Genomic DNA, 12,926 nt, shown 5'->3' with positions numbered 1-12,926 from the left:
CATTAATATTAAACAGCAGACTTGTCTAATGTATTTCCTTAATTGCATCAAACAGTGATGTTATATTTAGTTAAAAGTCTTCACAGATTATTTTTCTCCAAGGGATTTCAGTGCTTCAGTTTGCATATTACCATCAGTCTGTTTTGCTTGTTTCTTAGTGATTACACAGTAATGAGATAAGTAAGGGGAGTACAGAACTACCTCTAAAGAGAATACTGATTTGTTTTATTCTAATATTTGTATTCCATATCCAAGAGATAGTTGCAAATACAGATGTAAATATTATATAGTGCAAAAATGAATAAAGTGTTCTACATGGTGACTGTGTTCAAGTAAAAAAAAAAATACCACACACTTTCTGGAAATAAAGGAGGTTATAGACTTCCCTGGCCGTTCAGTGGTTAGGACTCTGTGCTTCCACTGCATGAGGCACAGGTTTGATCCCTGATCAGGCAAGTGAGATCCTGCATGCCCTGTGGTGAAGCCAGAAAAAGAAAAATAAAGGAGATTTCTAGTTAAGATGGCATAGTAAGTTTTGCATCAAACTCATAGTAATTATAAAAAATAAAACAAACCCCAGAAAGTTTATCTTGGCTAGATAATAAGATAAACATGGACTAGAAACAAAATAGAAGGACAAAGAGGTGAGTAAACAAATGTTTTGAGCTCCCAATATAAAATTAGGTCCTGGTTTCTGGGAATTCAGTTTCTGTAGTTTGGTAGAAATTAAAAGTGTTTCACCTGCAGTGGTCCTTCAATACCCTGAATAAACCAAAGGTATTTCAGATAGCACTGCATCAGGGGCCCTAAAATATCTGTGGAAGTAGAAACCCTGAAAGTGAAGTGGAGACAATTAAAGATTATAGGTCTCGTGATCTATAATCACTAAATAAGGATGATTATCCAGAGAGAGGAAGAAAGGAAAAAGTATATAAAGATTATATACTCACAATAAGCTTGTAGAATTCAGCCAATAAAATCAATATTTGGAACATGAATTTACTCCAGGTAAAAAGTCTAAGAATTCTATATATTTAGAGTGCTAAAGAGAAAAATTATGGAATGATGTTATTAGAAAGGATACAAAATTAGAATATTAAAAAGAGTCAATTAGAAATCTTGGACATTAAAAAAGAAAAAGTCACTGGAATAAAAAAAAAAAACCTCAGTAGGTGGAATGAACTCTAGCCTGGACAGAACTGAAAAGAAAATTCATAAATTGGAAGGTTGTAGTAAAGAACTTGTCCAAAATATAGGACAGAAAAACAGATATAAAAATGAACCATTTTTATCCAAAACATAGGACACATCAAGAATAATACCCAATAGAAGATTCAGATAAAAAGAAGAAATTATGGCTGAAAAGGAATATTTGAAGGGAGTACAGCTTAGAACTTTCTAGAGCGAAAGGTTAAGATATGAACCTCCAAATTAAGAAAAAAAACAAATCTTATGTTTACTCAGACATTTATCAATTCCAGTCATCTCTTTACTGTAGATCCAAATTACTGTTGTAATTTCCCTTTAGAATTTGTTAGCATTTCTAAAAGTCCCCAGCCATGAATTGTCTCAGTTCTTTATCTGATAAGGTCTTTATTTTGATTTCATTTTTAAAGGACAGTTTCAACAGAGAATTATGAATTGATAGTTTTTCTTTCTTTCTTTCAACACCTTAAATTTATCCTTCCATTACAGTCTGGGCTTTGTTGTTTTCCTTGAGAACTTGCATCTCATTTATGCATTTGTCCATCTTTATGTAATACACCATTTTTCTCTGCTTTCAAGATAGGTTTTTCTCTTTGGATTTAAGCAGTTTATCTATGATGTGCCTATTTGTGGTTTTCATTGTGTTAATCTATAAGTTAATGTCATTTACAAAATTTAGAATGTTTTATTCAAAGATTTTTCATTCCCTTTCTAGTCTTCTTCTTCAAGTTCTTTTTATTCTTCTCTGTTCTAATTAGGTAGTTTTTATTGAGTCATCTTCAATTTCATTGGAGAAGGCAATGGCACCCCACTCCAGTACTCTTGCCTGGAAAATCCCATGGACAGAGGAGCCTGGTAGGCTATAGTCCATGGGGTCGCTAAGAGTCGGACACGACTGAGCGACTTCACTTTCACTTTTCCCTTTCATACCCTGGAGAAGGAAATGGCAACCCACTCCAGTATTCTTGCCTGGAGAATCCCAGGGACGGCGGAGCCTGGTGGGCTGCCATCTGTGGGGTCACATAGAGTCAGACACGACTGAAGTGACTTAGCAGTAGCAGTAATTTCATTGCTTACATCTCCCATCTTCAGTTTATTCTTAAGTGTATACAGTCAGTTTTCAATTGCATTCATTGGACTTTGCAACTTGAAACTTTCATTTGTTTCCTTTTGGCATTTTTTCTCTATTCATTTACCGTGCACATGTATATGCTAAGTTGCTTCAGTCATGTTGACTCTTTGCAAGCCTATGGACTAGAGCCCACAGGGCTCCTCTGTCCATGAGATTTCCCAGGCAAGAATAGTGGAGTGGGTTGTCATGCCCTCCTCCAAGGGATCTTCCTAACCCAGGGATCGAACCCAAGTCTCTTCTCCTCCATTGGCAGGCAGGTTCTTTACCGCTAGCACCACCTGGGACCTCCTACTTTAAATCTTTTCTATGTTTATAATAGCTGGTCTAAAGTGCTTGTCTGATAATTGTAATATCTGAGAAATCTTTGGAATCTGTTTTTATCAACTTTTTTCATGGAGTATGGATCACATTTTCCTAATTCTTTGCCTGTCTAGTGTTTTTTGGTTGGATACTTGGATTTTTAAATGATGGATTTTAGAGACTCTAAATTCTCTTTTGCTTCTCAGAAGAATTTTTATTCTAGAAAGCAGTTAACTTGGCTGAATTCAAATTCTCCTCCCTCACCTCATGATTAGCTTAGTGAACAGCACAGGTCTTGGGAGGTCTTTGTGTATGGAATTTCAGGGACCATTTCCTCTTTGACTCCGTCTCTTCCACAATATCCTTTCAAAATTTCTGGTAGTTCTCCAGCCTTGAATTCTGTCATCTGGTATCTCAAGCCAGTAAGCCTTGGCTTTCTACTCAACTCAACCCACCCCCAGTGGCAAGCAGATTTAGCAGTGCCCTCTGTCAAAAAGGGCTTCCCTGGTGGCTCAGATGGTAAAGAATCTGTCTGTAGTACGGGAGACTTGGGTTTGATCCCTGGGTCAGGAAGATCCCCTGGAGAAGGAAATGGCTACCCACTCCAGTATTCTTACCTGGAAAATTCCATGTACAGAGGAACTTGACGGTCTACAGTCAGGGTTGCAGAATCAGACTTGGCTGAGCAACTAACACTTCATTTCTGTCAAAAAACCACAAATGTGCAGATCTCACGTTTCTCAGATTTACTCACCGAGCCACTGTGTTCCCTTTGCCAGGGAATGTGTGCTCTCTGCAGGCAGGATAGATTTCAAACAGGAAAGGGAGGACTAAGTTTATCACTCTGAAATCCAATCAAATAGGGCTTCCCTCATAGCTAAGCGGGTAAAGAATCTGCCTGCAATGCAGGAGACCTGGGTTTGAGCCCTGGGTCAGGAAGATCCTCTGGAGAAGGAAATGGTAACCCACTCCAGTATTCTTGCTTGAAGAATCCCATGGACAAAGGAGCCTGGCAGGCTGCAGTCCATCACGTTCTAAGAGTCGGCCACGACTTGGCTTCTAAACCACCACCAATCAGATAAGTTACTCTTAGTCTCCTATGATGGAGAAGGCAGTGGCACCCCACTCCAGTACTTTTGCCTGGAGAATCCCATGGATGGAGGAGTCTGGTGGGCTGCAGTCCACGGGGTCGCTAAGAGTCAGACACGACTGAGCGACTTCACTTTCGCTTTTCACTTTCATGCATTGGAGAAGGAAATGGCAACCCACTCCAGTGTTCTTGCCTGGAGAATCCCAAGGACGGCAGAGCCTGGTGGGCTGCCGTCTATGGGGTCGCACAGAGTCGGACACGACTGAAGCGACTTAGCAGCAGCAGCAGCAGCAGCAGTCTCCTATGAAGAAACTACTAAGGGAATGGAGAGAGGTCAGGAATATACTTTTTTTTTTTTCAGGCGTATACTTTTTAGCTACATTAGCATGTGAGTTGGGGTAGGGAAGAGATGTTCTCTTCTGATACTGTGAAGACTTGCCTGCATCCCTGGTGGCTCAGTGGTAAAGAATCCGCCTGCCAATGCAGGAGACTCAGGTTCGATCCCTGGGTTGGGAAGATCCCCTGGAAAGAAAATGGCAACCCACTCCAGTATTCTTGCCTCGGAAATCTCATGGACAGAGGAGCCTGGCAGGCTCCAGTCCGTGGGGTGGGTTGCAAAGGGTCAGATACAGCTTAGCAACTAAACAGCAACAACAAAGCATCAGTGTAGTTGAAGAGACCAGCAGTTTGTCATACAACTGGACTGACCTGATGCTGATGGGATAGGAAAACTAATTGAAAACCATCAAGAGCAACTAAAGACAGGCAGAAATTGAAAGGGAAAAATGAACTGCACGTTTTCCCTCAGGACTATGTGTCAGACAGTGTAATGCTTACATCAAGTCCATTACCCCTCTGTACTGCTTTCTGTCCTAAATAATGTCCAGCCAAGCTACCAACATAGCACACGAGAGGTTGTGCAGTTAAATGTTGACTGACCTCAATGTCCAGAAATCCAGTGGGATACACCAAGGAGAATATCCAGCAAGTATCTGGAAGAGTGGCCACCTGGGGACTTTATATTTTTGTTTTTGTTCCATATAATGCTTTTTATGTAAACCTACTTTGTCTGATATTAATGCAGCCATCCCCACTTTCACTGTCTTTGTACTATATTTACCTGGTAGGTCTTAACTAATACTTCTCTCAATCATCTTATTTTAGGTGGATCCCGAATAGCATGTAGTTGGATATAGTATTTTGGCGTTTTTTTATGATTTGAGATTAAAGAATCTATTATTTAAGAGGAAACTTGCATTTATTATACTAAATAGTATAATTGCTCTTAGTCTGTGATCTTCATTTGGACTATTTATGTTGCCTTGTTCCTGTTTTTTTCAATCTTCTTTTGCTTTTGCTAGTTTTTCTTGCTGTCTTGTTTTGCTCCTAGTAATTTAGAAATTAGACACCCTATTTTTATTTGATTAGTAATTACTTCAAAATAAAAAGAAAGGAAACTTCTATTTCTTTCCCAACATTAAGAATATATTAGTCATCTGTTGATTCCCCTCAAAATGAGTCACACACTTTAGTACCTCCTTTTGTTCCTACCTCCCACCATTGATTGGAATAATTTAGGCTTTTAAAACTATTATTATTATTTCTTTTTTCTTGACATTTCATTAAGGAACACTTCACATTTGCATTTCCTAAATGTAGCCATGTTAGCCATGTTAAGAACAATTACTTAGACATTAATTTTTAAGTTTACAAATGGTTACAGTTTCACCTCTATTTCTTTTACAACATGTCTCCCTTATACTTAAGATCTTTATTTTTGTTAATTTATTGGATGCTAAAATATTCCTTTAAGTGACTTTTAAAGAAGAATATGTATCTGAATCTTTGCATAGCTGAGGATATATAATAAATGTGTTTTCTTCTGAAATTGCCGTTAATCCATACGAAGTTTTCCTGAGGAAATAATAGCAGGATGCAGAGATGTGTGTATAAGTTCATTTGTCAGAATTTCACAAAAGCAAAAATTAGAAACTAAGAAGTGTCTGCAAGTAGACACTTGGTTGAACAAAAAATTATTTCCAGTCATTATTGGAAAATCATAACAGTTGATTGTTTTGTTACCTAATTACTATGTCATTAATCTCTTTGCCTGTTATTTATGCAAGTTATAATTAAAATATAAATTTAGACCATACAAAGTAAACATTAGCATGTTTAGCTGTTAACATTAATACTCTATTTAGTATCTATTTCAGTTTTTCAACTAAATATTGGCTAAATATATACTTATTATTGAAAATATGTTTAAAGAAATTTAATTTTAGTCTGTTTCTTGTAGTCACTCCATGGATTTTTTTGGGCAGCACAGACCAGAAGATAACCAGTCAGTAGTCAGTAGAATGCAGAAGAAATACTGGAAAACCAAACAGGTCTTCATCAAAGCAACCAGAAAGAAGGAGGATGAGTATGTGGTGGCATCTGATGCTGAACTGGATGCTAAACTTGAGGTAAATTCTTACAAGGATTCCGCGTATTGCATATAACTTGTGATTATTTGGGACTACTAGGGGGACTATGACAAGCTTTCACACTGAAGAGCTGACCTGGATACATGCAGAATTTGATAATAGAATAGTTGTATCCATTTGTCGATCAGATCTTCTGGATAAGCAAGCCATAGTTCTCACAAATCTTGCATTAGTAGAGCTGGAGTTCATATTAGGTAAATCATGAACTAGATAATTTCTCTGGCACTAGTGTAATACTTTCTGTGCTACGTAAGTGAATTAATTATGTTCCTAACTGGGACCATATACTCATTATGTATTGTGTCATTAGCATTTTGTACTACTTTTATCTGAAGTCTATACCTCACTGACATAGTGATAATTATAGATTAACTGAAACCAAATAGTGAATGAGGATTTTACAAGTGGAGTTTTTGTTTCTCTTATTTAGGATGGAGTTAATTGAAGTATGTCATAATGTATTTTTGGCTGTTTTTTATTTTAATTAAAAGGAATAATTACCATGAAACAACTTTAAACCTATATATGTCTTATACTTTTAAGTAATCAAGCTAATTAGAAGAAAGGTCTCATGTATATGAATGAAGTCTGAAATTTTTAATGAGGATTTGCTAATTCCATGTGTATATCCTAATTTAGGTAACCTTTTACAAACATTTCTAGCCAGGGGCTCTGTTATGCCTGAAATATAACGATTTGTTGGGATTCTTAAAAATATAGGTCTAATAAAATAGGTCTTAATTTACTAAGTAATTTTTTCTATAAAAATAAACTTTGATCACTGCCATAACAAATATGAAAATAAAAATTGTTTCTATTTAACCAGATTTTACTATTCGTGTTAAAAAGTATTCTTCTTAGGGTTAAGTGACAAATTGTGAAAAAAAAATGAGGGGACTTTATTATAAGTAATATGTTTTTTAGCACTAAGGGAACTCTTCACTGCCCCTTCATACATTCCCACAGAAGTAGATTTTTTTGTGTGTTGTTTCACATTGATAGGTAATCTGTGGGTGACATTTTATAGTCAGTGTTATTTTTGTCCATTAGAGAATTATTTGGAATCAGCCAAGAACTTTCTCCCACAATTGTATTATCTTTTTTAAGAATGAGAAATATTTTCAAGTATACATACACATCAAGTATGTACTTAGATTATCATTTGTACACTTTAAATATATTACAATTTTATAACTCACTAAAACAGAAAAATATTTTTGTTGTAAAAATGAAAAGCAGTAGTATATAGATCTTTCAAGGACCCATGGGGAAAAAAATCAACCATAATTGCTTCATCATAGTGTTAATAGAACTGTCATTTTTGTATTCTTTTCTAATCTCCTTCCACATGGACTTAAAGCAGCTTTGGCTTCACTGGTGGCTGAGATGGTAAAGAATATTCCTGTGATGCGGGAGACCCAAGTTTGATCCCTGGATTGGGAAGATCCCCTAGAGAAGGAAATGGCAACCCCACTCCAGTATGCTTGCCTGGAGAATTCCATGGACAGAGGAGCCTGGCGGCTACAGTCTGTGGGGTTGCAAAGAGTCTGACACGACTGAGCGAGTAACACACACACAAATACATACACCAAGTGCAATTCAAACAGACTTAAACTTAGGTGGAAAATTGATGGTTGTTCCTGCATTTAGAATTTAGTGTTTGTTATCAGTCTTCCTTTGGCCTGATCAAACGTAAAAATAAAAGCAAAACTACTATACAGACGGGCTTCCCTGGTGGCTCAGTCAGTAAAGAATCCACCTACAACGCAGGAGACCCCTGCATTGTTCGATTCCTGGGTCAGGAAGATCCCCTGGAGAAGGGATAGGCTACCCACTCCAGTATTCTTGGGCTCCCCTGGTGGCTCAGCTGGTAAAGAATTCACCTGCATTGGGGGAGACCTGGGTTCGATCCCTGGGTTGGGAAGATACCCTGAAGACGGAAAGGCTACCTACTCCAGTATTCTGGCCTGGAGAATTCCATTGGGTCACAAAGACTCAGACATGACTGAGCAACTTTCACTTTCACTTTCTCTGGTGGCTCAGTCAATAAAGAATCTGCCTACAATGTGGTAGACCTGGGTTTGATCCCTGGATTAGGAAGATCCCCTGGAGGAGGGCATGGCAACCCACTCCAGCATTCTTGCCTGGAGAATCCATGCACAGAGGAGCCTGGCAGGCTGTAGTCCACGGGGTCACAAAAAGTTGGACACAACTGAGCAACTAAGTTTGAAATGGGAGTCTATTAGATATTTTATTTTTTTGTTAGCTATTGGCAGCAGTGGTAATGAAGGGATTAATATTCATGGAAAATTCTAAACAAAAATAATCTGAAAGTAATTTATTTTTGTTCTTATAACACATTATTTAATTTTTATGGTAAATTCATTGACCTATTTTGCTTAGACCGATATTAGAGAAAAGCCAGACTCTGAGTTATTTAATATTTTCTAAAACTATCTATACTCTTTTCATCTGTGGTAGACAGTATTTAATGTACATTTTAAAAATTAGATTTACCTTTTTGCTATTTAGATAGTTTGGAGCTGAGGGGAGGACAAACTCCATAGTCATAAATTTTTATTAGCGTCCATGTATTTATCATCATTTTTTCCAGCTCTAATGGGAGAAAGCTAAATGTGCTTTCTACATCTGAAATAAAACCAAAACTGAAGTATATCACAGTCAAGGAAAATAGACAATACCTATAAGAAAATGTTTTGCTTTTGAAGTGTTTTTTTATATTTTGTATTTGTTTATGGTTCTTTAAATTGTCCTAATAAAATTTATATTTCAAAGGTTTTTCACTCCATTCAAGAGACATGTACTGAACTTCTGAAGATAGTTGAGAAATATCAGCTAAGACTCAATGGTATGAAATCATAGATATCTATCCACCAACAATTCCTGCTTAAAATAAATATTCATTTGCATTTTTGAAGATGAAAGATTTAATGTAAAAATAGTAATTTACTGAACTATTTTGGGATCGTTTCTTACGACAAAAATGAATATTTATAGTGATCTACCCTGAAACCCCCCAGCATGCTCAATTCATCAAATCCTCTGACACAGATTGATTTTGCTGAGTTTAGTTTTCCTTCCCAGAGTCTTAAGGGGATTTTTTTCCATCATTTAAAAGCTCTCTTTCTCAACCCCTACCTGCTCTAGCAGTTACCCTTCATTCCTCTGCTCCTTTCACAGGAAATTTTGACATAATTATCTGTACACACAGTCTCTATTCCTTCTCCTTCTCCTTCTCTTCTACTCACCCCAGTCAAGTTTTCATCCCCATCACTCAACCAAATCGCTCTTGTCATAGTCATGAAGAACTTAATTCTGGGACCAATTCTCAGTCATTGTCACATTATTTAACATAGTTGATTATTCCCTCCTCCTTGAGACACTCTACTCTCTTCACTTGGCTTCCAAGTACCAACATTCCTGGATTTCTTCTTAATGGTCATTCCTTCTCAGTATCCTGTGACTGCTGGAATCTCCTCTCTTCTTCACCTCTTCTGGTTAGAACTCAATCTTTGAATCTCTCCTCCTGCCTTAATTACAGTTTCCTACTGGGCGTGGCCACCTCTCTGATCCTGGTTTCTTCCGTGATCTCATCTCCTAAAACTCTCTCCTTTTGAGCCATTAATCTCCTCTACAGTAGTCTATCTGCATACCTAATCCTCTTTAGGTATTTGGTCACGTGTCATCTTATTAGTGAGTCCTTCTCTGACTCCCATATCTGAAATGAAATATACCCCTCTTTCTCATCAATCTCTGTGTACTTAACAATAGCACTTAACAGTATTTAACATTCTGTATATTTTATCTATTGTTTTTCTTACCACCACTAGAATATGCTCTCCTTAAGGATAGAAATTTGTATGTTTATTTCTGTATCTCCTAGCCTCGAAACATTGTCTAGCATATAGTCCATATGCAGTGCATATTTGCTCAATGAATGAGTTCTTTGTGCAGCAATGTAAGTTAGTCTCAAAAGTTTATAATCAAAGTTCATATATTGTCCCATTAAGGCAAGAAATCCATTATAGCATGGTAATTTTTTTAGTGCCTGCCATGTGTAAAACTATGTATTTTTCCCCAGGAAACAGTTGGAGAAACAACTTTATGTTATAAAATAAGAGACAGAGAATAGTATGTAATTGAATTCAGGATTGTGATGCAGACATGCCTCTGAATTCCCTTGGAGTAAAAAATAACTGTATTAGAGAGATTGGTAAAGGCAACTATTTAGATTGGAATGGAAGTAAAACTCAAAGGGTTTATAGAAGTTGAATATATGGGGAAAAAAGGGAGTTGGAGTCAAGGGAATAAAGTTAAAGGGTGAGAACAGTCTGCATGACAGAAGAGTTTGTAATGGAGAATAACAGGGTGATATATGAGCAAAGGAAGATTCCAGTCGGATTGCTAAGGACCTTAAATATTTTACCAAGCAGTAAAATGGACCAAGGGAGTCATTGAATCAAGCAGTCATTGGACCAAGGGAGTTCTGCGATAGAAATGGAAATGTAAAGAAACACTGGCCGGTTTGTGCATCCTGCATTTTGTCTTGGAATCACCAGATCATTTAGCATGCTGGTGGAGCATTTCAGAGAAGCCTGAAGACAGGGAAGCCTGATGTGCTAAAGTCCATGGGGTCACAAAGAGTCGGACACGACTGAGTGACTGAACAACAATAAAGAGAAAGTATATGATAAAATCTATATCTGTACATCTCTTTATCCTGAAATGTTCCAGTTCAGTTCAGTCGCTCAGTCGCCAGGCTTCCCTGTCCGTCACCATCTCCCAGAGCTTGCTCAAACTCATGTGCATTGAGTCAGTGATGCCATCCAACCATTTCATCCTCTGTTGTCCCCTTCTCCTCCTGCCTTCAATCTTTCCCAGCATCAGGGTCTTTTCTAATGAGTCAGCTCTTCGCGTCAGGTGGCCAAAGTACTGGAGCTTCAGCATCAGTCTTTCCAATGAATATTCAGAACTGATTTCCATTACGATTGACTGATTTGATCTCCTTGCAGTCCAAAGGACTCTCAAGAATCTCCTCTAACACCACAGTCAAAAGCATCAATCCTTTGGCGCTCAGCCTTCTTTATGGTCCAACTCTCACATCCATACATGACTACTGGAAAAACCATAGCTTTGACTAGACGGATCTTTGTTGGCAAAGTAAGGTCTCTGCTTTTTAATATGCTATCTAGGTTTGTCATAGCTTTCTCTGTAAGATTGCATATAACTGTGTGATTTCTTGAAGACTATTTGGTTAATAGATCTTCTGTTGAGACTAACATCAGACAATTGCGTAGATTCTTCCAGCACTGTAAACCTTTATGAGAATCTCTTGACTGGGGAAGGACACATAGGAGTAGGGTCTCGGTGGGTTTTGACATCAGGTCTCAACACCTAATCAGCGCAGACTCAGCTTCATCTCCTTCCCTTTCTGCACTGATAAGGATGAGGCTCAATTATGGTTAATGTTCAGTTGATATTTGATAAGGAGGTGGTCCATGTTCTGTGAGGCTTTTCTGGATCATCATCTACAAATTAATTTTTTTTCTAGTAGTTTTCATTGAGGTATATTTTATGAAGTTCTGATTCAGAGGTAATGTGTAACTGGGACATCTCTGAAGTAATCAGAATATTAACAAGATTCCTCAGATCCAATCCACTCTTGATCAGGCAAACTGTTCATAAAACAGCACATGTTTTTTTCAAAGACGAGACTACAGAATGTGTAGACGCCCTCTCCCAAACACCACTGTGCCCTCCTAGGGACTTCCTTGTAGGCACTACCGGTGGGAGGCCTAGTGAGGGGGCAGCTAGCAAGTGAGAAGGCCCGAGTTCCCCTTCTGCTTCAGAGGGACTAAAGGGACTTCCCTTTCAGTTTTTAACTTCAGTTTTTCCATCAGTAAACTAGAGTGAAACGAGGCATGACATTTGTCATGTTTTTCACTTTAAGCTCACAGTTTGAACACTTTATGGGCTCCCCTGGTCTGTTGGTCTTATTGTGATGAAAAGTCATCTTCCACTAGATCAGTACTTCTAAAACTTTGTGGTGAAGGGTCATCATTTTACTTTCAATCTGTTGTCAGCTGACACTTTTGAAAATACAATAAAAAATTTTTAGAAGAACAAAATTAAAGAAGACATGCACAAACATAAGCATACTTTTTGGTGATTAGAGTCAACAGATATAAGATAGTCAAACAGGTAAAAGTTTCTTAATGGTATCTTAGTCTGAGTATTTGTCACAAGCTGGTAGCAAATGGTCCACAGACCAGACCATTGGACTAGCCTGGCACTGGTCCACGGACCACACTTTGAGTAGTATTGCACTATGTGACAACTTTTAGGGTTTTAGCAGCAAAATTGTGGACAATTGTGAATCTGTGATACTGAGCATAGAAGATGAAGCCAGGATGGGAGACAAGAATAAGTTTAAATAGGAAACCAAGTACTTTATAAGTGCCAATGGTCCTAATATGCATCTCTGCACATTTGAAAATATGTCATCTGTGGTTTTATCATTTTGGAATTTTTTTTTTCCACTAAAGATCAATCTCTCCCAAAGTGAGGTCTATGGAGTCACTGATCAAAACCATCTGGAATTCTTGTTTTAAAAAAACAAAGGCAGATCCTCAGACCTGTAAAATCAGTGTCTCTGGAAACAGAGCCCAGGAATTTACATTTTAAAAAC

The 12,926-nt window shown here is 37.7% G+C and overlaps 1 protein-coding gene across 24 annotated transcripts in view; it reads left to right on the top strand.

The window, feature by feature from the left end:
* Positions 1-12,926, top strand: part of ICA1L (islet cell autoantigen 1 like) — a 75,730-nt gene that overhangs the window by 11,530 nt on the left and 51,274 nt on the right. For 23 of the 24 annotated variants that reach the window (XR_014080047.1, XR_014080046.1, XR_014080053.1 and 20 more), the window contains 2 exons: positions 6,028-6,196; positions 9,014-9,086. Coding sequence is in view for 13 of the 24 variants with exons in the window: in XM_081581977.1 (XP_081438103.1) it covers positions 6,028-6,196; positions 9,014-9,086 (242 nt within the window). In the remaining 11 variants the exon portion in view is untranslated. Of the gene's footprint in view, positions 1-6,013; positions 6,197-9,013; positions 9,087-12,926 lie in introns of all 24 variants that reach the window. The other variant, XM_081581982.1, reaches the window with a different exon arrangement.

The sequence above is a fragment of the Giraffa tippelskirchi genome, chromosome 3 (assembly GCF_054371585.1).
Source record: "Giraffa tippelskirchi isolate mGirTip1 chromosome 3, T2T-mGirTip1v1.2.pri, whole genome shotgun sequence".
Taxonomy (NCBI): domain Eukaryota; kingdom Metazoa; phylum Chordata; class Mammalia; order Artiodactyla; family Giraffidae; genus Giraffa; species Giraffa tippelskirchi.
The sequence above is the reverse complement of the archived record's forward strand: the minus strand, read 5'-3'. Positions and strand labels throughout refer to the sequence as shown.